A 26,828-nucleotide genomic window follows, 5' to 3' on the forward strand; every position below is an offset into this window, starting at 1 on the left:
CTGCCAGGACGCTGTTACCGTTTGACTGATGTAGGTGTTTCAGCACGACGATGAGCACGATGATAAGCACAATGACGAGCACGTTGATAAGCACAATGACGAGCACAATGATAAGCACAATGACGAGCACGATGATGAGCACAATGACAATGTAGACGCCGGGGGAGCTATCCTTCGTGCTGATGGGACCTGTTCCGAAAGCACAGCGGTACGCGTGAAACGCAAATCAACACGCTACCCGGATGATGTTTTTTTATTTATAATTATTTGTTGTTGTTGTATTGCTTAAAAATCCTCCAGGAGTAGGATCATTATGAGCGAGGGAGTGTGACGTATTGTGTCTTTTAGCGTTAAACGGTTTGGGCTTTTGTGTGTAGTTTGCTGTGGCGTTCTTCGTATTGTTTCCTAGTTTATCTTCCGTTTTATATTTGGCTTTTGTGTTGGGTTGATACGTCTCGCGATTGTTTCACCTTTAAGCATATAGGTGCTTTCGGAACAGGTGACGTATTTGCTGATACCTTTCGGTACAATGAATTTCGAACGCGACAGTTAATGGTAGCTGTAGCTTAGTCAAATGTCCCACGTAAAGGCAGTAGAGATTTCAACACAGCTGGCGGTAAACAAAACGCGGTAAAATGATTCTAATTGAATAAGGTCTGTCATTTCTAGCAAGCGCTGACAGGCCTGTCGTTCATTCAACAAGGTTCAACAACGTCGACAGCCGGTCGGGTATATAAGCCACACTCCAACACTGATTCTCTACCAGTAGATCGACTACCTTCCAGCAGCAAGAGCATCTCTAGCAGCAAGCTTCTTCCTCGCATAGCAAGTCAGCTTTTCCAGTGTTTATTATCTCTACGAGCAAGTACAACGACAAGGAACAGCATGCCGAACACCAACACTGCCCGCTACACCGCTAGTGAAGAATTCCCTGACCTATCCAAGCACAACAACCACATGTCCAGATGTCTCACCGAAGAAATCTACAAGAAAATGCGAGCAGTCCAGACTCCCAATGGTTACACCATTGACTCTGCAATCCAAACTGGCGTTGACAATCCAGGGCATCCTTTCATCATGACTGTTGGTTGCGTCGCCGGAGATGAAGAATCATACGAAGTCTTCGCCGACCTGTTTGACCCAGTTATCGAGGCTCGACACAACGGTTACAAGAAAACCGACATGCACAAGACCGATATCGATCCAACCCACTTGAAAGGAGGCACCAACATGGACCCAAAATACGTGCTTTCATCTCGAGTCCGCACTGGACGCAGCATCCGTGGCTTGTGTCTTCCACCTCACTGCAGCCGTGCTGAGCGCCGCAAGGTCGAGCAGATTTCGTGCGAGGCCCTGGCTAAGTTGGATGGCGACCTTAAAGGCAAGTATTACCCACTAAAGGGAATGAGTGAGGAACACCAGGATCAACTCATCAATGATCATTTCCTCTTCGACAAGCCCGTCTCTCCTCTTCTGCTCGCATCCAACATGGCACGTGACTGGCCCGACGCACGGGGAATCTGGCACAATGACAAAAAGAACTTCTTGGTTTGGGTGAATGAAGAAGATCATCTTCGAGTCATCTCCATGGAAAAGGGTGGCAACATCAACGAAGTATTCAAGAGATGGTGCACCGGTCTTCAACTTGTTGAGAAGTACATGAAGGAGAGTGGTTACGAATACATGTGGAACTCACATCTTGGATACGTCCTTACTTGCCCAAGCAACCTCGGCACAGGTGTGCGAGCTGGTGTGCACTTGAAGATCCCATTGATGTCCAAGTGTCCGCAGTTTGACGAAGTGCTTGGTAAACTTCGCCTGCAAAAGCGTGGAACTGGTGGAGTAGACACTGCTTCAGAGGGCGGTACATTTGACATCTCTAACGCTGATCGTATCGGTTTCTCCGAAGTTGAGCTTGTGCAGATGGTCATCGATGGTGTTGAGTTTCTCATCGAATGCGAGAAGAAACTTGAGAAGGGCGAGAGCCTCGAAAGCGACATTAAGGGCCTTAAGCAAAAATAGACCAGTGTCGGATACCCTATACGTGTATTTGGTTGTTGTGACATATATTTTGTGTGTGTAAAAAACATTATTTGTCTAGTAATGAGCTGTAACTTCATTTTAACATATTTGTTTAACCAATGTATATAACTAGTTATATATAACTAGTAGTTATATATACATTGGTTTAACTGTTAAAATCGAAGTCCATAGAAATCACATGGTGTTTCGTTTACTACTTCAATAAATTTCATGGTTGTTAAAAAGAACGCGGTAAATATGAAATTCCTCAATACAATAAATTAAGGTGTAGTGCTTTATTTATACCAGTTTTATAAGGATTGCTTTATTATGAGGAGAAGTCTTGCCCCAAGCCAGTTGTGTAAGTCGCAAAAACCAAGCGATACAAACGAAATCAACGATGACGACGACGAATTTAAGTTCAAAACTACAAGCAAGACCAAAAATGAAAACCATTCGCCTCAAATGTACATTTCGCCCTACAGAAAACCGTTACAACTTTTAAATAGGAAAAAGAAAGACGAAAAGGGCTTTCCAAAGAAATTAAACAGACCTAAAAAGCCACAGCGGCCGCAAAATCAAAGCCACTCTGAACATGAAAGTTTCATCAAATCTATTTTATCTAAACCTTTTAAAATCCCCATTGTAAACTATAAGGGGTCATGTTTATCCCGTGGGTTAGGGGTAAGACGGCAGTTACTACGACAGCCACTTCATGATCCATTTGAAGAAGATGCTCTTGTCTTATACCATCCTCCAGAGCTGTCGACCCATGAAGTAATGAAAATGGATAAATCAAAGATACCAGTTCATGTTGTTGTTGACCCAAGGCTATCGAAAGTAAGTGTTTTTTTGTAAAACTTATATATGTTGCTTATAAAAGAGTGAATATTAATGATAACCCAATGAAATAATTACCTATGTGATAACCCAAGCAGGCAAAAGGTGTTTTGTACGGCGCCGTAGCACAGTTGCTAACTGAGAGGTAATGGGTCGAAGGGTCGTCGATGCTACCATTGTAGGTGTACAAGGCTTTGGACAAGACACTTAATAACAATTGCTCAAACCCAGTGATCACTAATGGGTTGTCCTAATTATCAGCCATACAATGTATATAAAAAATGTTACCCAAAATGTTAAATGCATTGGAACTCCTAAGCTGGCACGAGGTATTTGAAACAGCTATAATGAAAGTGTTATAACAACTGTCATTTCAAGTTACATTCATTTAAACAGACCACCTGTGTATTGCGATGATAAATAGGTTACATTCATTCATTCAAATAGGTCTTACGCCCCCATCAAAGAGAAGGAGTTAAGTTTTTATTTGATTGTGTCACTGGTGTAAGGGTGAAGGAACAACATGGATGTATTATGGCTGATGAGATGGGACTTGGTAAAACACTGCAGTGTATAACTCTAATGTGGACACTGCTTAAACAGGTTAGTGGCTTCATTTTATTTCAACTGTATAGTGTTTATTTTAAGATGGGCTCGTAGGATAGGCTTTTAAATTGTTTATGCATTTATACTAGGTACTCGTGGGTGCTCTGATTTATTTCAGAGTATATACACATACCTTGCATACCCATCTTAGGCGCCTATGCCTCTTTAATGTTGTAAATACCACCATTTTCAGGGACCTGACATGACCCCAATAATAGAGAAAGCAGTTGTTGTTTCACCTTCTAGTTTGGTTAAGAATTGGGAGAAGGAGGTTAACAAGTGGTTGGGTGGTCAGGTACAAACCCTTGCCATTGATTCAGGATCTAAACAAGAAATTGATCGGTATGTAACGGGCTTGTTTTATATTCTATAATAATATGGTCTTATATTTTGGCTCTTTCCACATTAATTTTTACTTTTTTCAACTTCGGTGCAATTCAGGTTGTCTTCATCAGGGTAAAATGACACTTAACTTTTGAATGTATAAATATGTTGCCAGCAACTGTTATTAATACTGTCTTATCTGTTATTTCAAATGATAAATGAAATGTTTTTGATGAAAAATAAAAAGTCTACAAGTTTGAATATGAAATATGTACAACGCATAGATTATAGACTTTGTATATAAGCATATAATCCCTATGCTGATAGGCAGATATAAATTGTAAATTCCTACACAGCAACATAATCATTTTTCTCCAACTTGTCCCCGGTAAACCATGCAAACTTTGTGTCAATTAAACCAGGAACCTGGATCAATTTATGAGCCAGCATGGGCGGCGTGTTGGTCTACCCATCTTGCTCATTTCCTATGAAACTTTTCGACTCCATGCGAAGGTTCTGCATAAAGGAAAGATTGGATTAGTCATCTGTGATGAAGGACACAGGTATTCAATATTGTGAAAATTTTGGTTCTTGTTCTTGGTTGGTTGCTTGCTCATGTGTTGTGTATATATGAAAATTAAAACAACACTTTTTTGAGATTCCATGTCATTTCTGATAAGAATTTAGACAACCCTTAACGGAACATTAGATTGGAGCAATGTCCGTTAAGCATCTTGGCCAAGGGCACATACACCTATCACTCTATCAGTATCAGTATTGTGCATTAAACTCGTAACTCAGTATCCTTTAATTGCGATTTAAGTGCCGAACCACTGAGCCATGGCAGTAGTTTACTAATTATATTCTTATTTATTTTAAATGGCATATTATATCAGTGCTGAATGTTAGGATAATGTTATGAAAAAGGACCTTAACCATATAGGCTAGAAATAAAAGTTGTCTCCCCATTTTTATTTCAGACTAAAGAATTGTGAGAATCAGACATACAGCGCACTTGCTAAAGTCAACTGTAAAAGGAGAGTGCTTTTATCAGGGACTCCTATACAGAATGATCTTCTTGAATATTTCAGTCTTGTGCATTTTGTTAATGAAGGATTACTTGGTACTGCAAATGAATTCAAGAAAAAGTGAGTTATGTTGATTGTGTATGTTGGACTACTTTGTTCTTTTGTTTTTGTATTTTTGTTTAATTTTTATTTTGTAAAAGTGCCAAAATTTTGTAAAAGGTTGTTTTGTAAAATTCTCTAAATTTTTGTATTAGGTTTATTTTGTAAAAACAATGAAAAAAGATTTGGTAGACTTTTGGTAAAACCATCCTAAATTGAAAAAAATGTCTGAGTTTTACAGGGGAGTTATTCTGGTAAAATGGCCAAAATTTGGTAAAATGCTCAATTTTTTTTGTTATTTATCAGATTTGAATTCCCCATACTCCGGGGTCGCGATTCTTCTGCATGTGATGATCATAAAAAACTTGGTGAAACAAAATTAAAGGAACTTGTTGATCTTGTTAACTTGTGTATTATAAGAAGGACTTCTGATATACTTTCAAAGTAAGAGGTTTGAATGAATGAACTTGCTTTATCCTCGTGTGGCCGGAAAGACATTCGTTATAACACAGGTGTTCTGTTTCATACATCTCGTGCCAGCTTATGAGTTACTACGAATGTAACTTTGTGGGTGGTTTAAATTATCTTTTATTTTTGTCTGTTACATGTTTTGTAGCATATTTGCACCAGATCAGGATTAGATTCGCAGAATTTATTTTAGTTGAAGAAATGTTTCAAAACTTTTAACGATTGCGTTTCAAATTCCAGGTACCTGCCTGTAAAAATCGAGCTCATTATATGCTGCCCACTTACAACTCTACAGTTTGAGTTATATAATAGCTTTGCTAATAAACAAGAGTTTATATGCGACTCAAATCAACCTACAAAGAAACGAAAGAAAAACTCGGAAGGTGTTACAAGTGGAGGGCTTACAGCTATCACACAACTTAAAAAGGTAATTTCTAATTTGTTTTAAAACCACTGTGTTTTATAATCATAGGCAACTTTCTTTTGGAAAACCAGGGTGGTCTTTAAGACTTTAACCATATGTTATTATTACCTGTGGTTGCAAATATAACCTGTTTATGTTACTGTGTGTACAACTGTATGCAACATACATCTTCAAATTATACCCTATTTCAAGGCATACAAGCATAACACATTGGCAATGTTAGGCACCTATGTTGTTATAATTCTGCAGGCTTGACCCTGCACTATAGAGCAATTTTCAACCAACGTCAAAATATACCATAATTAATAAATCAAAGCAATTGTATTCTATTCTATGTAGATGAGTTCCTTGTCAAGGGCTTTTTAGGTGGACTTACATCACATTTGGCCCATTACCCCAACACCCAGGGATTTAGGCGAGATTTGCCCAATTACTGGAAACCCAATAACATGCTGGAACACCTAAGAATGCAGCTTCTAAAGACACCTAGTTAACATATCTTGTATTTACAGCTTTGCAACCATCCTGCACTTATATATGAAAAATGTTTGCAACAAGAATCAGGTTGCGAAGACATGAGAAAAATCTTTCCATCAAATTTTAATCCGAAACTTGTTCAGGTATATCTGTGTTTCATGTCATTGTTGTCTTAAATTATATTGAAGGGCTTTTAAGTATATATGTGTAAGGGCTAATGGGTTCAAGGCTCAATTCTGCTATCATTGTGTGGCAAGACAATCTGCAGATATTGCTCCAATACATTGGTGTCTTGATATGTGGTAACTCACAAGCGGAGGTGTATGAAACAGGACATCTGTGTTATAACGACTGTCATTTCCCCACCACGCGAGGATCATAAAGTTGCATTAGTTCTGTTACAACTACAAAAATAAGGCCACTGCGACAAAATACAGGTCTAGACAAATGCTACCTTAAGACATATAACTGTAAGTCCAAATAAATGATCACTATTTCTATTTATACTATGAACTAGTTTATGGTATCAATACTTTCTCATTGCAGCCTGAATTATCTGGCAAGATGAAGTTAGTTGATTATCTGTTAGCCGTCACACGTACATCTACGTCAGATAAGTTTGTTCTTGTATCGAACTATACGCAAACCTTGGATTTGTGTGAACAACTGTGTAGATCGAGAAGGTAGGGAACTATATAGATTTTCTTATTTTATAAATATATTATGCTTTTGTGAATATATTTTGTAACGTATAGAAATTTTTGTAAAATGTAAAATATGTTTGTGGATGGCGTTTACTTTGCTTTAAAAGAAGTTTATTAGTGTTTTGCTAAAATACTATTTTTTTAAACAATTTTTTGATGTAATATTTGGCTTAAAGCCTAAGAATGTCCATTAATTCCAAACTATCCATGTTTTACCAACCTGTAATAAAAGTTATTTCTAAATGTCTATTTGGTTTTTGTATAGGAAGTAATTGGCGTTGGCATAGGACCTCACTAATATAGAATAAAATATAGATACCATACGTAAAACACCTTATGGAATGTATGGACATATTACTCCTTGTATGGACACAATGTATACGTATAGAAGAAAAGTTATGACCTACTAGAAATACCGTAATATTACACATGAAGCATCTTACATAATGTAGTACACAGATACATGTTTGTACGCTTGGATGGGAGCATGACGATCAAGAAACGAGCAAAAGTAGTTGAGAAGTTTAACAATCCATCGTCACCGGAGTTTGTGTTTATGTTGAGCAGTAAAGCTGGAGGGTGGGTTGTTGTTTTATAACTGTAGATTTTTGAATGTATATTATTTATATATAGTATGTAACTTGCTTTATCCTCTTGTGGCCTGAAGACAACAGTGATTATAACACGGGTGTTCTGTTTTATACAATCTCATGCCCGCTTACAAGTTACCACGAATGTAACTTTGTGGGTGATAATATTTTATTTAAACAACCCATATGTTACTTGCAGTTGTGGCTTGAACCTGATTGGTGCAAACAGACTTGTGATGTTTGATCCAGATTGGAATCCAGCCAATGACGAACAAGCGATGGCTCGTGTGTGGAGGGATGGGCAGAAGAAACCTTGTTTTATTTACAGGTAATGTGGAGATCATTTCTTCTCTTAGTTTTAATTAATTTTGTTTTTTCGAATATATACAAGTTAAAGTACACTCATTCTCCTCGGTAAGTCTAGAACCGTGGCACTTAGGTTAGCCAGCCTGCCTCTAACCCGAGGTTACAAGTTCAAGGCTGGCCACTGCTACCATTATAGACATATGTGACCTTGTCAAGTCACTTAACAGCAATGACTCAAACCCAGTGTTCACTGATGGGTTGTTCAAATTATCAGCAATGCACAAAAACAAAAAATGAAAAATTTCCAGAAAACAATCAGCCGCAAAGTTACATACGTGGTATTTCATAAGCAGGCATGAGGTGTGTTAACAGAACAGCTGTGTTATAACGACTGCCGTTGCTCCTCCTCACGAGGGCAAAACAGTTACATTTACTCATTTTTAAAACCAATTAATTGTGTTATTTCAGGTTATTAGGCACTGGAACAATAGAAGAGAAGATTTTTCAACGGCAAGCTCACAAGAAAGCTCTCTCGTCATGCGTGGTTGACCAAGAGGAAGATGTAGCACGTCACTTCTCACGTGACCAACTACGTGACCTTTTCTCCCCACTGCGTCAGGATGGGACACAAAGCGATACACACGACAGTTTACGTTGCACAAGGTAAAATGAATGAAATAATGAATGTAACCTATTTATCCTCGCGTCGAGGGGCAACGGCGGTAGTAATAACACGGATGGTCATTCACCTTGTGCCAGCTTACGAGTTAAGTATGTAACTTTGTGGGTGAATGATTTTTGGGATTTTTTGTGTGGCTGATATTTTGGACAACCCAATAGTTACCGCTGGGTTGAAGCAATTGTCGGTAAGTGTCTTGTCCAAGCACAAATACGCCCACAACGAGCCTAGGTTAGAGTCGGGCCTACCAACTATCGTGCCACAGCGCCAGACATAGTGAAGGGAATGAGTAAACATGATGCATGTTGTATTGCTGTACATTCATTTATTTGTCATAGAAATGTCATATGTCTCCTGGCCTTGACTTGACAGAGGACCTCACTCATAATCAAAATAAATACCTTTGTATGTCTGTCTAGTCTGAAAAAAAATATTATTTTAAGATGTCTGCATTTGACAGGGCATTTGCGTCTGTGCTATCGGTGTGTATTATTAGACACGCGTGTTGCAAACCACCGACGTAAGAAGTCACGTTTTCAAGTTGACTCCGGTTGTGAATGATTAGTTCATACTATGACGTAACAACGTCGGTACTTAACAGACAAACCAAATTCTCAAAATAGAAAAAAAATGCACGTCATGCTAAATCGCTTAATTATAAGCATTTTAACGACACTAATGCATGTTAACTTTGTAGTTAGTTTAAATATATCCAAAATGACGGTACTTAAATACCAATATGCACGTAAATAATGTTATATTTGGGACTTTTTCCTAACGGTCGGCGTCAAATAGAATATACGAACGTGGTGTACAGGAATATTTCCTTAGCCGAATATGTGCGTACAGTAGGGCGGGGGAAGACCACTTTTGGCGCATAATATCTAAATATCCTGACCGTGTTTCTAAGGATACGGTTTTATAATCCTTTGAATTTTCTTTGTTTATAACCAAATGGGACAAGAAAATAGAATGAAAAGGTGTCCCATCTTCCTCACCATATCATAAGCTTAGCGTTATATAACAAGCGATTTTGTGACATTTTGGAAATATATAACACGTGTTTGCACGTGGTATTACATGCCAACATGAGATGACTTGACATTATTAAATATCACATGACTAAGCAAAAACATCATGCCTATATAGTGCAAGTGTAATATCACGCTGTTTTCAAACAATTAAATCTAAATATGTCTTTACCCGCTAGCGCGTTTAACGACTGTCGTTTTATACTAAAGTTGAATCGGTTACTGCACAGTGGGTGGTGGCTAACATGGGTTTCGTGGTTACTTTTTACGTGGTGAAACAAATGCTATAAAATGACGAAATATTTGCAAACAAAAAAACCCTATCTGCTTACATATGTAGCAGAGTTCCTAAAATTCCTAAATTAATCTTACAAAAAAATCCAAAATTATTATTTCTATTATTTCGTTAAGTGTCTTACCCAAGCATAAATACGCCTACGTTCGGTAGCAACGGCGAGCCTTGAATCCGTAACCTCTAGGTTAGAGTCGGGCGTACCAACTATCGTGCCACAGCGCCAGACATAGTGAAGGGAATGAGTAAACATGATGCATGTTGTATTGCTGTACATTCATTTATTTGTCATAGAAATGTCATATGTATCCTGGCCTTGACTTGACGGAGCACCTCACTCATAACGAGTAACGACTGTCGTTTTATACTAAAGTTAAATCGGTTACTACACAGATGGTAAAGTGAATAAATCTGGGATATTCGTGGTCACATTTTACGCGGTGAAACTAATGCTGAAATGACGAAATATTGCAAACAACAAAAACCACACCATCTCCTCACATATGTATCAGAGTTCGTAAAATTCCTAAATTAATCTTACAAAAATGCGAATGAAATTAGTTTTTCCACCCCTATTAAAATCCGACTATTAAAATACCCCTCGTACCCCAGGTGTGTTAACCGAATCCAAGTACGCCCCCCGCCCCCCGATGCAGATTGCAACTCCGATTTAACGAACTGGAAACACTGCTACCAATCCAAGGATATATCGGATCTTGTGTTGCGGCAAATATGGAAGCAAACCGGAGCTACTTTCGCCTTCACGCAAGTGTCGCATGAAGAACAAAGAATTACGGTTTGATGACGTCATTCTTGACGTCATACTAGCCGACGACGTCATCCTCGACGCTATATTGTCTCGGTACAATATTCAAACAGTTATTTCATAATACCTCAGTGACGCCATCAAACAGTGACGTCATATCGTAGAATAAATAAGCAAGAAATAGGACAAGAGTAATTTTTATCAAGGTCAGTTTGTTATTGCATTTTTTCCCACTTAGCACTGAAAAAATTGGTTATTTTACGTTTATTTCACTTTATATTCCTGCACATTCAATTTATTTTCCCTGTTTTACTCTGCGTGCATTATTATTAAATACTAAACGCTTTTGTGTATTTGAAATGCTTCTGTCTTATAAGAAACTTTAGGGACAAAAAACGGTTTGACTTTTAACTTTTACCGGTCACTGTGATTCGTCGTTTAAATTCTACGTAACTTACAATCGCGACGAACACACGCGCCCCTTTTTGAACTTTTTTAACCGAAACCGTTTCTGTCTTTTGCACGTCAAAGCAGAAAATCAAAAGCGGTCACACATTCGACACACGAATAGTAATCGTTCGATCTTGCAATTCGTTCCGTCCGCAAAATACGTGTCTATTACTAATTCGCTCGTGTAGTGATATGGCATTAGATCATGCATATATTAACTCGTGGTGGTGTGATCGCTTACTTCTGTTTACCATCTCGGTTTTCTAAGAAGTGGTAGAGATACCTAGTAAAAATGAATGTTGCAATTATGGGATGCAAGACATTTGTACTTTGATCTTTTTGATGCCTTTCCATTTAATCTGTCGCACATAATTAAGCAGTTGCTGGTTGGAGTAAAACGGTCTATGTTTTATACTCTTTTATCGGCCCATTTGGTACTTAACCAAGAATATATCGTTGGTTGCGTGCAATAACTGTCTATGTCCAATTTTGACGAATATGAAATTTTTGCATATTCGGAATCAGAACATCATTCTACGTACTCTCATAAAATTTAATTAAAAAATAACTTTTAATTATTAATTTATTTAATATTTCCATAAATGTGTATGTCCGTTCGAACAATTTTTTTGCCAATTGTTGCCTATGTCCATTGTTATCTATAACTGCCGCGCATAGTATCTGTGCATTGAAAAGGTATACTATAATCACATTTTTAGTTCAGAGTGTGTATTAGACATGGAAGAAGCTGTTCGATGCTTGGTTTAATGGTAAATTCAGTCAAAGTTTTTATGGTACATTTGATTGTGACATGATATTCAACTAGAGTTTATGCTAGAGAGTTTAAAGATAACAGTTTGGTGTAAAAAAAACAATACCAAACTAACGAATGACTAGAATCACTACTAAAGGAATTTTATATATAAGCAACGATTTACACGACGACACAACAGCAAAGCTTGACTAAATAAGTATCGAGGTTGCAACGTACTGGTTGAACAGTGTACAGCATGTAACATTGAATGTTAATTACGGCGTATGGGTTGTAATAGTAAGAACGTATATTCCGTATTGCGAAACCAGATTTTGCCCAAATTGAACTTTGCCCCTTAGGCGTGCTGGTCAGGTTACTTATAGATTTTACGTGAAAACCTTTTGCGTCAACGTAGCACTTACGTCACGGTGCGTTTCTCCACACACGTGGTAGCGCGTCATCCAATACGTGCTGAGTTATAATTCGTGCGGAAGTTTCTTTTCTGTTCTTAGAAAAACGCTGACTAATGCAGAACGACAGGCTTCCGTTAAAAACGTTTCTTTCATTAAATATCCACTCTCACGCAAGTTTTAAATTTACATGTTCATGTTTGCACCGAATATTTTCGTTTTTTTCTCATTTCTTTGTTTCTTTATTATCTTGCATTCCTCCGGTGAAAGGAAGTGTTACGAAATCTTGCCAAAGCTTCGTCTTACAAACCTGCGTGCCCTAATTAACTTCCAAGTACAACAACAACAACGCTAGCCATCGTTCGTATAGTAAATTTTATTCATTGTTTGCTGAAATACTGAGGGCTACATTTAAATAGGTACCGATTGTACTTTATTTCACGCAATACTGAGGTAAATAAAACGTTTATTCTATAGTTATTGCAACTTAACCGGTTTGTATAGTATGTTGGGGTAAGGCGTGTGTTAATTGTTAAAAATATGAAATATTGGATAATGTGTGCTAACGGTATCCATCTTACCCCACATTATTATTGTAATATGTGATAAATTGAAAAATAGCGCAAAAACGAGCTAATATTTTAAGCTGCTTCATTGCATTCATTTTACTGTTTATTCCAGTTCAAATTACAGGTCAAAATCTTGGTTAATGTGGTTACTCTTGGTTGCCAGTGTTGAGCAATATCTTTCAAAACATACATCCTGTCGAGTAAGAAATACTTCCGTTGCCGTAACCCCCACTTGCGTCAAAGCGTGAGTTAATCTATCTTTGTAACTTGCCTTCATGTTTTGCTCTTCCGTCATTTATAGTATTGCGTAGGATCATTCGTCACGTTTAGTCCTCTATTTAAGCAGACACCGGTATTCGAATTTCAACTATTTACTTTGATCTGATTCGACACACGAGCTGAAAGATGTTCTGGACCCTGGCACTCGTTATTTTAAATGTGGTCTGTTACTCAATTTACAGAAACCGCCGTCGGAGGTTAGTTGTTTAAACAAATTTTAGTGTTCTTACTCTTTAAACTATTTTATCCATACGCAAGTTTTAGTAGAACCCTCGATTTTGGCGAATTTGTTGATAGATTTTTTTACTTTATGAATGAACGTAACTCATTTATCCTCGCGTGGCGGGGTAACGGGAATCGTTATAACACGAGTGTTTTGGTTCATAAACACCTCGTGCTCCCTTATGAGTTACCGCGTTTGTAAGTTTTTGCATTTTCTATTTATTTTTTTAATCTAATTTCGACCTTGTAAAATACAGACGTGCAGGAGAACCTCCTTTGGTTTCACATTGGATTCCATTTATTGGATCTGCTCTTGATTTTGGAAAAGCACCTTTGGAATACCTGCAATCGTTACAGAAGCGTTTGGGAGATGTATTTACCATAAAGCTGGCTGGATGGTAAGTAATAAAGATTGCTGTGTAGTTCAAATGTTGTTAGATGTTTGCATGCAAAAATATTTTTACTGAAAATAATCGTTTTCTTTTTGATTTTTTATTTCAAGAGAGACTAGTTTTTGGTTTCCAAAAAATAACGAGATTTTATCTTAATGAAAAAGTTAATTATGCTCTAAAAAAATATTTTTATATTTTTGGTGGGTAAATCTGGAAAGTTCAAAATTGCTATTATCATTACCACAGACCACAGTTAATTTATTTCAGCCATTTCTAATTTAACCATATTTTTTCCCAGGAACGTCCACGTATTTATGAACCCGCATGACGTGCCCAACCTTGAGAGAGCAAAAAACATCGACCATAAAAACGTGATTGGTGATTTCGTGTCGCGTATGGTAGGAGACGAGCATATGATTCATAACCCTGCTCGGCATTCTGATGCAGTTCCTAAAATATTGGAATCGACGCTACGTAGCACCATGCACCTCATGACACTTTGTGATTCGTGCACCAATGTTTTGCCCAAGACGATTAAAAGAGCTTTAAAAAGCGAGTTTAATTGTAAACGTGAAACGAAGGTATGTATAGGACAGACGTTTTGTATATATATTTATATATTTATGTTTATAAGTATATATTTATAATGGTAGTTTTTATACGTGGTAACTCGTATAAAGCGGGTACGAGGTGTATATGTATAAAACAGAACACCCGTATTATAACAATTATACATGCAATCATGGTCTACTTAATTCCGATGCCATGTATTGAGTATAGGTCATGATACAACTCATGTCCGCCTTCGGATACATTTCAAAATGCAACAAACAAAAAACTACTTACGAACAACATAAATTGTAGAACTTATAAAATAATTCTAAAATAGCTTCGGTAACTTTTCAAAACATTATCTTTTTGAAAAACATTGGGCAATATGATATTTGCCTACCGTCGATTATTTTGATTTTGAGTAATTATTAATTTGAGTTATATACCTAAATTTTCTCTCGTTATGCAGATCGGACTTTACGAATTGTGCAAGAAATTGGTGTCTGACATGACACTTAACCTTTTCTTTGGATCCCTCGCTTCGGACGAGAAATGCAACGAAGAAACCAAACAAATTTGCGAAGAATTCTTCGTTTACTTTAAATCGTCAGCACTTCTAGTTGATCGAATACCCATCCACTTATTGCCAGCAACTAAAAAGTCAAGGGGTCGCCTGTTTGAGTTACTTTCACGTTTCGATTTTGAGAACCGAGATAACGTGTCGGAACTTATAAAGAAAGTCGCCGCTGTCGGTACGTATACTTTTATTTATTCATTTATTGATTATAATCAACCGTAAAGTTACATACGTGGAAACTTGTACAAGGCGGGGACAAAAGGTTTATGTATGAAACAGAACACATGTTTGACCTGTTTCATCCATGCCGAGTAACATTTTACGAGCTAGTATGCGTAATTTGGAGTTACCACGTATATAGTAGGGTGGGGGAGATGGGACACCTTTTTATTCTATTAAATTGTCACATTATGAAACCGTATTCTCACTTCCATAGAACAGTGTTAATTGTTTAAAACACGATCAGGATATTTAGGTTTTATATGATAAAGGTGTTCCATCTCCCCCCATCATATACAACTTTGTGCTATTTATTTTTTATGTATGTTTTTTGTGTATGGTTGACGAATCACACAAACCTATATAATGGACACGGTATGCAATATACCAAGCAAAGGAATTGTCGGGTAGTTTCCTGGAAATAGCAGGCAACGTTAAAGATGTAACTTACGTTATTAATTACTGTAACGTGCACACGTGATACCCAATGTCCATGCTAACAACTGTTAACACGTTTTATCACCATGTTTCAAACCGCCGACTCTTTCACGAATTAAAGCCTTGTCTAAACTTTTAAGAGAAAGGATAATTAATTTTCAGTAATACTTAGGGATACACAACGCTCGCATGCGACGTACACAACGTTTTTTAATTTTTGACATTTTTGCGACCTATTATATGCGGCGATTTTTTTAAATTTTATTACATTTTTTTACTGAGTTCAAGTTTGGTACTATTTGCTTTCGCGGTTTGCTTACAATAAGGCCTATGTTTTTCTAAAATGTAAGCCGCAGACTCTTTTGGATTTGAAAACATTTGCATGTGCAGGCAGTCATTCGGCATTTAGTACGTGCACAAAATAAACTAATTTCGTGCACCTGGTAATATTACATATAATGGGGTGAGGTAAGATGGAACACCTTTTCATTCTTTATTCCCGTCCCATTTGGTAGTAAGCAAAGAACATTCAAAGAATTATGAAACCGTACCTCGCAACTCCCATATAAGATCGCTGTTAAATGTATAAAACACGATCAGGATATTGGATATAACGTGCTCAAGATGTCCCATCTTCCCCCACAGTGCTATATTAGGAAGTAGTTTACAATTAGAATTGACGTTGTATTTTTTACGTTGCAGGCTCAAGTGAAGAAAAAGTTCGCCATCTTTTAATCATTCTATGGTCTGCACAAGCAAACACCCTCCCCGCTCTATTCTGGACTTTATTTTACATCCTTAACGATAAAACGGCGAGGATTGACGTTTTGGAAGAATTCGAAAAACATTTAAGAAAAACAGTTCCCGCTTGTGACGTCATAGGAACGGTGACTGACGACCTGAAGTGGCCGAACTTGAGCGACATCCAGCGGATGAGAAAAGGCGACGTTGATAAATTGGTCTTGTTAGGTGAGATATTGTAATATAGTAAATAGACTTAAGTTTTACAACGTTGTTAGCAATGAATATTTTCTACCGCATATCACATAGAAAAAAATTATCATGGAGATAAATTTCCAAATAGAAACAAAAAACCTCAACCCTGATTTCAAGTTCAACAGAATCCCCGTGTTATACTGACTGTCATTTTCCGGCCACGCAAGGATAAACTTAAATATATTCATTAATTCATTCACGATAACAAACTTCTCATCATTTTTTTAGACTCTTGCACAAAAGAAACCATGCGAATGACTGGATCTAGCTTAGCGGCTCGCAGAGCACATGCCGACACTACGGTAACATTAGCCAGTGGTCAGGAATACAAGATACGTAAAGGCGACTACACGTCATATTTTGCACCCGTCACTCACCAGGATGCTGATATATACGATAAGCCAGAGGTAAGAACACGCAGGGTGTATTCTATTTCTTGGCATAGTGGAATGCAGTATACGTGTATATTATTGTTAAGATGGGAAACCGTTGGCATGTAACATCCCATATTTCCTGGTCGTGGTTTTAACAATAACCAACGCACTTTTAATGCCGCCGGGATACAGTTTTATAGTTTTATAAATGTTCCTTGTTTACTACCAAATAGGACGTTAAGAGAAAATGAAAACATTGATCATCTCCCCCAACCTACTATATATATATAAAGGTGTTCTATTTCACACCTCGTGCCCGCTTACGAGATTTTATTTTTTACTTACGACAAGTAAAATCAATTTCGTATCACAGGAATACAGACATAAACGATTTTTACAACACGATGATAAAGACCCGTCCATGTTAAAATCTCGAACCCAATTCTCGAAGAACGGGAAAAGAATCAGTCCCTCGACGTCAATTATGACGTTTGGCTACGGCGCCGTTAGATGCCCAGGTCGTCATATTGCTTTGATGGAAATTAAATTTCTGACCTTGGTTCTATTGAGACATTTCGACATCAAACTGGTTAAAAACTACTCGAGGAAAAGTGAAGATTATCCACAATTTGATCTCACTCATTTGGGGTTTGGTGTCATGCCGCCCAGCCGTGACGTGGACGTCACATTGTCCATATAAGGAGATCCGAAAAGCGGCGATCGTAAGGAGAAATGCTTGGAAGTGTTACAACTGTAACTACATGTTCCGCTCAAGCGTTAAATGGCAGAGCGGGGAATGTTTCTCTGCCGTGCATAATGTTGCGAGCACGGGTTAAGCCATGTATTAGCACGTCACGCTGAAAGGATGCAGTGAGCTACAAACGAGAAATGCCAAATTAAAATGTCGCCTGCATCGAACGTTACTTACATTATGCTGTGGGATGATCTAGCAGGGCCAATTCTGGCCTGCAAATGACTGGCACTTGAATTGAAATGCGTGCTATATACCTGCAACTTAATAAACTGATACTCTGTACAACGTTTTTTATTCAAAAAATCAAAAACTTACGATTGTAAAAAAACAAAACTTTTTACATTAAAAATATATCCACCGATTAAAAATTGTTCTTGCTTTAAAAAAACGCGATTTTGGTAACATTAAAATAATAAAATGCGATTGGGTAAATTATATGACAAACAAATGCGATACATACGCTGTACCTTAAATTGCCATGCACCTTAGGCTTCTGTTTAGAAAAGGTAAAATGAAAAATTATTGTTTGCAAACTTACAATGATAGTGATTAACGAGAGAAAATATAAAATTAGGCAATGATAGTCAGACATATGTCGCAGTTTAAACGTTGTGCAATATACAGGATTGTAAAAATATTGATCATGTAATGTAGTAGGGTGGGGGGAAGACGGGACACTTTTGGCACATAATATCCGAGTATCCTGATCGCGTTTTAAACAATTAACAATGGTCTATAGAATTCGTGATGATACGGTTTTATAATTCTTTGAATATTCTTTGTTTACTACCAACTGGGTTGATAAAATAGAATGAAAAGGTTTCCCATCTTCCCCACCCTACTATATACAACCATATTGATAACACACACAATGAAAAATGTGTTTACATTACAGCGCATAGTTCGGTGCAGTATTTATGTAAAAAGAACAAACAAAGAAATAATTTGGAATATTTCTCGTTTTTAAATATTTCCGATACAGTCTAAACACTGTAGTGAAAACAAAAAAATTACATAAAAAAAAACAGTTTTATATGAACTGAAATATACAAACGTAATTTTATATAAATTATTGTTAAAATTATCTGTTAATACTAATCTGAAAATAGTTAAATTTTGTATTTTTGACCATGACCAAAATACTTTGTTCTATATGTGTAATATATAAACCCAAAATTGTAATGTTAAAGTCAAAACTAAAGGTACATGTTACCCACCAGAAAAATGGAAAAATATGAACTGCATTCTGACAAAAAATAGGAGTGATTTGTTTGTAGCAGTGTTTCCAGATAATGAAACGTGAAACAGCAAAAAACAGCAACGTAATAGGCACAGAAAAAAGCGCGGCAACACAATAGAGCTGATATACAGTATAAGATGCATATCTAATAAAAAGGCACCATTTAGTTGGAAAAATAGTAAAAATAGACTTAAAAATACAGCTTTCACTAATGTTCCATAACTGACGTAAAAAAGAAATAAAAACAGAACCGAAAAAATTGGCAAATATTTTTTATATGTTGTATGACATCACAAACTGATATTGATATTGTTTTATAAAGCCATAAAACATATTTTTGTTCTACAATACATCAATACACAGACGAGGTGAAAAAAATAATGAATATCGCAAACCAAACCAAAAATACAAGTTCATGATTTCTTTATAGATTTGAGTGGTGGATCTGAACATGTGATTTGATATCATATCATGAGAGATTTATTCATATCATGAGAGGTATGATCACACCATTAGAGAAGCAACAGGGGGTAATGGGTCCTTGTTGTCACCAGTTGGTATTTCCACCATCTAAGATTATATAAAAAGCATTTATATGGATGTAAACAGCGACATAGCCCCCCCCCCTCTCCAAAAAAATGGGTGAGTTATAATTTTATTTGTTTTAACAAGGGGGGAAGGTTACGACTGTATGAGTGCCTAAAGTGCTGACAGTTTTCATACAAAGTTGAAGTACTGTACATGAATTAGGCAAAAATTTAAATACATATATATATATATGTTAAAAATGTAAGCTGTTTTTCAGAGTTTTGACAGAATAATGCTTGTTAAGGCAGTTTTTGAAAATTTCAGGTAAACAGGTGTTTTGTGCAAACTTTACAAAAACGTTGGATATTTTTAGAAATTCTGGCTTGTTTTGCGCTAAATGTTGTTTTCTTAACATTTGTTATTCTGTAACTAAATATTGCAAGTTTGCAGGATAGGGTTGGTTAAATGACTAATGACACGTGTCAAGGTTGAATAGGAATTATGACGACAACATGGACAGCAAACAAAGTGAACTTTCTAACCAACAACACCCCTTTTCATGTAAGTCGAATGTTCCTTTAACATAAATTCCTAATATACATAGTTTATGAATGATACAACATGTTTAATATGTTTAGTATTGGCCTACAAGAGAAAGAAATTTTACAGTTGACGTAATACACATGATTTTAACGCATGATTGTATGATGTAACCTACAGTTTGTGTGTCACGTAAATTTAATACGACGGGTGATATTAAGATAATGCGTGTTGTGTACTTCATATTAAAGCATTAATCTTTAGGGCCGTACTATACACGATTCATAAGTTTTCCAATAACGCATGGTGAAATGATATCGCACAGTACTAATCGTAAGCGGAAATTTGTCGGATAACCATAATATGTCAGCAGACATCATTCGCTGAAAGAAACGACATTTAATCAAAGATTGGTCGTGCAGAACAAGTAACGTGTTTCTGTCGTTATCTGACAGGAATTAGGCATGAGTAATTAGCGACAGGGTGATCAAAGGGCAGACCAGGCGCTGCGGCAAACACACTTAACGGCAGTTGTTCCAACCCAGTGGTCTTTTATGGGTTGTTCAAAATTTATCAATACATTACAAAAAAGTTATTCTCAAGCTGACACAGGGTGCATGAAACCAAACACCCGTGTTATAACGACGGTTGTTGCCTCGCCACTAAAGAATAAATAAGTTACATTCATTTAAGAAACTTAGGTTATAACGCGTGTTGTGCGATTGAAATTCGAGACTTTAAAATGTGGGTCGCGTCTTGTGATTATGATGTCATATAGGGAACATTTAACGTAACAATGGCCTCTGTTACGACTTGTGTTGTCACAAACACTTGAAGTGATTGGAGAAATTTACATTGCTTGTTCTAATGGGTTTAACCAGACAAACCTAGCCAGTTAAAACCAGTTTATTCTGGATTGTTACAAATTTGCGCAAGCAAGATAATATTGGTTTAAGCGCCCACTCTGTAACCTAATCTTGGTTTACTTTTATAATTTAGATCACCCCTTTTTAACAATTAATTATTTCTTCAAAAAAATAAAACTTTTTATATTGCACCCTTTTAAACTATTAATTATTTCTATTGAAAAAAAACCTAATTGAAGAATTATAATTGGAAGTAGAAGAAGCTAAAGTAACCACTTGAATAGGTGCCTATTAATCTATGCCCCAAGGCTCTATTATGATAAAGTATGTATAAATATAAACCACTACATGCATGGAGTCTACCATAGTATGCAGTATTACTTCACAATTGACATTCACAAATAAACAACGAGATTTTGATGATGCAAGTTGGGAGAAAATGAATAAACCGTGACCATTGAAAACACATTAATCTTTTGAATAGATAAACATGCTATTATGCTAAGTTAAATACTGCAATGGATAAATCTTAATTTAAACTTAATGTGGTTGCAATTAATGAGTAACACTCATTATATAGACTGTATATTTAAAATTTAACTACATTTTAACAGTGAATTATATGGATTTACATTTTGAGATATCTATTACCTATACCCATAGGGTAATAATTGGTAAAAATGATTAGATTTTTTTAAACATTTAAACCTACAAACTTGTAAAGGTATTTACTAAATAAAAATTCTGCAAAAAAACAAAACAGCTAACATACCAGACTTCCTTCTTCTGCGATATCACTATGTTTCTTATTTCTTTCACTTCTGCGTTTTCCCGACCTTGATTCGGATCCAGATCGATGAGATCTGTTGTTTTAATGCTTATGTAAGAGGCAACAAGTGTATTCTATATGGGTGAGGACTGAGGTACTATGGTAACTTTCCAGAGAAGGTATAGTCGAAGTCATTACCCCGAAAACAACAATTACTGATAGTGGCACAGCCAGAAAAAAATAAGAGTGAGTTTTAATAGCTCATGCCTGTGTAGTGTAAGATTGTAAGGAGACAAGTCAACAGTCAGGTTTAATTTACTTCATTTCTAATGTAAAGCTTTTGTCAATTTGTCATACATTAGTTGTTCTATGTGGTTGAGGTTTTTTAGTTGGGAACAGATTCATAGAACACCTTATTGTTATTGTGTAATACCATACTCTACTGTCTGTCCCTGGACCTTTTATTGAAAACACCTCGAATCATATATTATATTACCTCTCATCTGAATGCCTCTCACTTCTTCTATCACTTGTTGATCCATGATGACTTGATCCTCCTGTTCGACTACTCCTCCCATCTTTATGGCTCCGAGGATTAGAAGAGGAGCGAGATCTTCTTTCACTACTCGACCCTCTGTGATGGGAGGACCTGGATTTGTGTCCGCTGCTCCTTGACGAGCTGTAAATATGATTAGTATAGACTTCACTTTTTTAAATTCTTGGGTAACAGCTTTGGAGTAATTGTTCAAATCTGGCATAAATCATAAGGGACCTCACCCATATGGAATAGAATTATATTTATAGGCATAATTTTCTTGAATTTTGCATAGAATGTGGCGCGGCATTGAAACAATGCAGTTACACTGATGGTTGTAAAAGAAAGAAAATGAAAATATTTTCGACTTAAAATTTTTGTTATTAAATTTTTTTTTAAAGGATATAAAAACATCTAATTTAAGTTAATACAAACTAAAGATATTCACCTTGCATATTCTGACTTCTTTACCACACTACTTCTATCAGACATTGGAGCATCAAATGTTTTCTCTGAAACTGGATATTCATCAAACTCAATGTTGTTGCCCTCATTGTTGTCTTCTGTGGCCTCGTTACGATTGAAAAGCTTCGAAACTCTTGGTCAAAAAAGTTAATTTAGACGGGTGCCTAAAATGGTTAGTGTGTTTGGCTCTAGCCTACGGTTTACATGTTCCAGGCTTATAGCAATTTCTCAAACTAAGTGGTTCTCTCTAGGTTGTCTAAATTGTCAGTTATACAATATCAAAATTTCTATTGCATGTTATGTTTACAGATTAAAGTAAATTGAATGGTAGGACTGTCCACCCTGCCACCTCGTGTTTGGTGCCTAATGCCTTGCTATATTATATAGCAGTGGGGAAAAATAGAACAACTATTTTATCGTTCCATTTGGTAGTAAAAAAAAAATTCAAAGAATTATAAAATGTATCCTCAAGACTTCCCTAGGCAGTTATTAATTGTTTAAAATGAGGATATTTGGATATTATGTGCTAAAGATGTCCTGTCTTACCCCACAGTACCATAAAGAAAACATCTCCTACCTCTCCGTAATCTGTGATGACTTTGGCATCTTGATTTCAGAAATCCGAAACTTAAATCTGTCCCACGATGTAGGTTTAGGAAGTTCACCTTCCCGTACCATGTCGCGTACAAACACCCTCCATGTGCGGAAGGCAAAGTAGGTGGAAACAAGGTAACAAATCAGCAACATGAACAGGAGAACCTGGTACAAACGTATGGGTCATGACTCATGAATATATGGCCCAAACCTGGGGTGACAGGCCGTGGCACAGCAAGAGGAGGGTTTTCAGGGGCAGCAAACCCCCTTTTAAAAACTTTTTTACAACAATTTTTAAAAACTAAAACCCTATCTTGTTTTGTATACAAACGACACAGACAACCACTTGCGTATATATTGAACATTTTTGACAAGGAAAACTATAAGAATTTTCTGAAAAATATCTTTTTTTGGTAGATTTTGTATGACAGGGTAACTATCCTTAAATGCCCTTCTTAGTTCGGACAATGTATGTGATCTACTGCTTAGTTAAAAAACAACCAAGTACTTACTGTAGCAAAGATATGGTTGCCCAAATATGAGTTATGTCCAGTTAAGAGTCCAAAATAATCCGTACAATCTCGAGGGTACCTCACACAGTAAGAGTTGAAGTTTATGGATTGAGTCATTGACATTCCTTGTCGGTAGCCATATCCACTTACTGGTAATATATATAATAAGATGTTGGGGTAAGATGGTCCATGTTTTTTTAGGTTAGGATAAGAATAAGGTCCATGTTTTGGGTTTGAGGTAAGATAGTGCATGTTTTTTAAGTTAATAACATATATGTTTGGGTAGGATGGTCCCTGTTTCTTTTAGGTTGGGGTAAGATGGTTCATGTTTTTTCAAGTTCATTGGTGCTGGGTTATTTACAAGCCTAAAAATTACTGAGTTTCAGCATAAAGAGAAATGAAAATGACATGTGTCTTAAATGAAAATGTTACATAAACAATTTATATATACATCACATACATTGACTGTTTAAACCACCAGTCCCTCCAAAACCACCAGCCATCCCTCCAACAATCCCCTGTGACATATCCCATCTCCATACATTGGCTGCTTCCAATATAGCAGTGAATAAAATGACAGCGGCCATCCCAAGGTTGAATAGGAATTCCTAATGTAAATATTGTCGTCAAATATTTGCTTTAACTTAAATTTACACAGTCGTTATATGTGAGTTTAGAAAATGATAATAAAACAACTGAACAAACTAGTATTAGGACAATACATACATATTATATTACATACTATAGATAATGATGGGCAAAGGTTCAGAAATTGTTTAATATGAAAAACAAGGGGATAAAAACAGATAATTCAAGGGAACAAACTTAATCTCTAATCTAACCTAACCTGTTATGCCAAAAAAACTTTTATGTAAAATTCAACAATTTTTAATCCACAAAAACTTTAAACCTAAAGGCTACTTTTAAATTAAAAACACAGAGATATACCTAAATACATAAGAATTAAATTAAGGTATATCTTGCAAGACATCTTACCACTTTGGGCCATGCAACATGGGGATAACTGAGATGATGTCCACTCATAAACAAGCCATACACGAATGCAGTTGCCATCCACACAGCAATAGTGAACAACATAACAACATGGAATGGCCAGGTCACGCCACCCATTACAAAGATGGTGCGGAAATATGGGGATGCTCCAATGATAATAAAAGTCAAGGCACCCAAGATCTAAAATGATGATGATATATATGTTTGTTATTGTTTTTGTCCATTGCTTTCGTTTGTTATGCATTTTGTAGCACTTGTCAGTGACATTGTTTGTGGTTTACGAGTGGTGTTGGTCATAGGTCATAAGACTTATTTTTAACATAGTGACAATGATAGCATGACCAAATAAAAAGGCCCAAAATAACACATTATGACAAAAACAAAGCAGTGTCAGTAAATAACAAATTTACTAACCAACAAAGCATTAAAACAGTGTTTTCATAAACTGCATGCACATTGTGAATAAATTTTTTTATCTTGTTTTATCTTATAAAACCTGTGTATAACATAGGTTTTATTTTATATACCAGTCACATATGATGTATTCATGCACTTAAAGCCCAGTAGGTAGGAAATCTTAGCATTCCCTCTGCCTCTATATATCCACAAATACGACAATGTTGGCAAAATTAGTTCTGGGTAGGGATGCACATTACAGAATAATTAGGTATTCTAGGATATCCTAGAATACTTTAATTCGAATCTAGAATTCCGAATCTAGAATTTCGAATCTTTTTATATTTATAGGAAAAAAAAATTTTACCCACAAAAGTCAGTTTATTGACCCTTTCATAACAGCCTTGTTGGATCTTGAGTTGTAAAATGATAAAAAATTATACTATTGAGTAGTTTTTGCGTCATGAAACGTATAGCAGGCTATGAAAAGACGTTACGAAACGTTTACTTTCGAAAGTCCCACAAACACAAAAATATTTTTTTTCAAAATTAATAAGTTTCAAAAATTGTTAATATAGTATATGAGATGACGTGTAACGACGTCATTAAACAGAATACCGAATCCCGTAATTAGATTCAAATACAAAAGGATTCGAATCTCATGGATTCGAAATTCTGTAATGTGCATCCCTAGTTCTGGGGTTTGAGATGTTTGAGTTAAAGAAAACTTACAAGAGCAATAACTTTACAGATTCCTTGCAATGATTTGGCATAATTAGTGTCACAGTCTCCACAACACGCTGATCCTTTCTTTCTTCGTCTACGATACTGTACAGGGTAAGACCCTATAATATAAAACAACAATAAAATGAATGAATGTAACTTGCTTATTCTAACGTAGTGGGGTAACGACAGAGGTGTTCTGTTGTACACACCTCGTGCCACTTACAATTTACCACCTATGTAACTTAACTTTGTGGGTAATAGCTTTTTTGGATTTTTTAAATTGACAAACCATTTGTACTTTAAGGGATAAAACTAACATAAAACATGCGTTTGTGTAAATATTTAACCGAAACGTGACTTTTCTTGATTTTTGTCTTGTTTGTCATAATACTTTCAATAAAAAAAAAAAAAAACTATTAATTTTTCTTACCGTTTCTAGGGTAATCTACGGTAGGCTTGCTCATATTTCTCTGTTATATCTCGTTATAACCTTCCCATTAGTAACAACAGTGCGCTAGGTAAACGTTTCTTGTGCAAAATACCCTTGAAAACACGTTTTCGACTAAAACACGACGAAAGTTATAACCTCTAAAATTTAGACTTCAGCATTTAAATCGTCTGCTTAGTTTCTATGACGTAATGTCTAAACAATAAAGATCAAATTTCGGATGATTTCGGATTCATAGAAAGAGTATTAAATAAACCAAACATTGGGGTACGTATTGAACTCACAGACAGTTTATAAGAAATATAGTAGTGTGGGGAAGGATGCGACACCTGTAGCACTCAATATCCAATTATTCCGAACAATTAAAATAGGTCTATGGATTTTCAGTGTACGGTTTTATAATTCTTTTTTTCTTTGTTTACTACCAAATGGGCCGGGAAAACAGAACGAAAAGGTGTTCTTTAACTTATTTTATATAAAAATGAACTTTAACGGTATAGAATAGATGGCCTATGTATCTTTGTCTCAATCGATAAAAAAAAATTATTTTTGA

At 36.1% G+C, this 26,828-nt stretch overlaps 3 protein-coding genes and 1 pseudogene across 4 annotated transcripts; 3 read left to right on the forward strand and 1 right to left on the reverse strand.

The window, feature by feature from the left end:
- Positions 1 to 200: 200 nt before the first annotated feature.
- LOC149735836 (creatine kinase, testis isozyme pseudogene) lies at positions 201 to 2,313 on the forward strand (annotated as a pseudogene). The gene has a single exon (XR_016385049.1). The product of XR_016385049.1 is annotated as a creatine kinase, testis isozyme pseudogene (transcript).
- Positions 2,314 to 2,352: 39 nt separating this feature from the next.
- Positions 2,353 to 11,009, forward strand: LOC149735837 (DNA repair and recombination protein RAD54-like). The gene is made up of 13 exons (XM_089878321.1): positions 2,353 to 2,862; positions 3,310 to 3,465; positions 3,662 to 3,810; positions 4,215 to 4,355; positions 4,773 to 4,940; positions 5,226 to 5,363; positions 5,628 to 5,814; positions 6,324 to 6,431; positions 6,835 to 6,971; positions 7,452 to 7,571; positions 7,782 to 7,910; positions 8,357 to 8,551; positions 10,503 to 11,009. The coding sequence occupies exons 1-13, from the start codon at positions 2,353 to 2,355 to the stop codon at positions 10,690 to 10,692; spliced, it is 2,328 nt and encodes a 775-aa protein (XP_089734447.1). The 3' UTR covers positions 10,693 to 11,009.
- Positions 11,010 to 11,161: 152 nt separating this feature from the next.
- Positions 11,162 to 18,707, forward strand: LOC149735838 (cytochrome P450 7A1-like). The gene is made up of 8 exons (XM_089878326.1): positions 11,162 to 13,083; positions 13,186 to 13,315; positions 13,598 to 13,738; positions 14,031 to 14,313; positions 14,754 to 15,036; positions 16,221 to 16,487; positions 16,743 to 16,921; positions 17,262 to 18,707. Exons 2-8 carry the CDS (start codon positions 13,245 to 13,247, stop codon positions 17,586 to 17,588), a joined length of 1,551 nt encoding a protein of 516 aa, XP_089734452.1. The 5' UTR covers positions 11,162 to 13,083; positions 13,186 to 13,244; the 3' UTR covers positions 17,589 to 18,707.
- Positions 17,918 to 26,468, reverse strand: LOC149735839 (uncharacterized). The gene is made up of 10 exons (XM_089878328.1): positions 26,258 to 26,468; positions 25,834 to 25,946; positions 24,688 to 24,885; positions 24,152 to 24,299; positions 23,692 to 23,840; positions 23,163 to 23,344; positions 22,569 to 22,718; positions 22,082 to 22,264; positions 21,589 to 21,679; positions 17,918 to 19,452 (listed from the first exon to the last, which is right to left on the reverse strand). Exons 1-10 carry the CDS (start codon positions 26,289 to 26,291, stop codon positions 19,387 to 19,389), a joined length of 1,314 nt encoding a protein of 437 aa, XP_089734454.1. The 5' UTR covers positions 26,292 to 26,468; the 3' UTR covers positions 17,918 to 19,386.
- Between the last annotated feature and the right edge of the window lie 360 nt (positions 26,469 to 26,828).

This window comes from Ciona robusta, chromosome 5 (assembly GCF_009617815.1).
Source record: "Ciona robusta chromosome 5, ASM961781v2".
Classification (NCBI taxonomy): domain Eukaryota; kingdom Metazoa; phylum Chordata; class Ascidiacea; order Phlebobranchia; family Cionidae; genus Ciona; species Ciona robusta.

What these genes read in the sequence shown, in the direction of transcription:
- LOC149735837 (XM_089878321.1), top strand. Translation starts at nt 2,353, where the DNA reads ATGAGGAGAAGTCTTGCCCCAAGCCAGTTGTGTAAGTCGCAAAAACCA. An exon ending in TTGACCCAAGGCTATCGAAA is followed by an intron (nt 2,863 to 3,309) that starts GTAAGTGTTTTT and finishes TCATTCAAATAG; the next exon opens with GTCTTACGCCCCCATCAAAG. An exon ending in TTGAGCAGTAAAGCTGGAGG is followed by an intron (nt 7,572 to 7,781) that starts GTGGGTTGTTGT and finishes TGTTACTTGCAG; the next exon opens with TTGTGGCTTGAACCTGATTG.
- LOC149735838 (XM_089878326.1), top strand. Translation starts at nt 13,245, where the DNA reads ATGTTCTGGACCCTGGCACTCGTTATTTTAAATGTGGTCTGTTACTCA. An exon ending in ATTGTAAACGTGAAACGAAG is followed by an intron (nt 14,314 to 14,753) that starts GTATGTATAGGA and finishes CTCGTTATGCAG; the next exon opens with ATCGGACTTTACGAATTGTG. An exon ending in AAAGAAAGTCGCCGCTGTCG is followed by an intron (nt 15,037 to 16,220) that starts GTACGTATACTT and finishes TTTACGTTGCAG; the next exon opens with GCTCAAGTGAAGAAAAAGTT.
- LOC149735839 (XM_089878328.1), bottom strand. Translation starts at nt 26,291, where the DNA reads ATGAGCAAGCCTACCGTAGATTACCCTAGAAACG. An exon ending in CGTAGATTACCCTAGAAACG is followed by an intron (nt 25,947 to 26,257) that starts GTAAGAAAAATT and finishes TTTATATTATAG; the next exon opens with GGTCTTACCCTGTACAGTAT. An exon ending in AAGAAGTCAGAATATGCAAG is followed by an intron (nt 22,265 to 22,568) that starts GTGAATATCTTT and finishes TCATATTTACAG; the next exon opens with CTCGTCAAGGAGCAGCGGAC.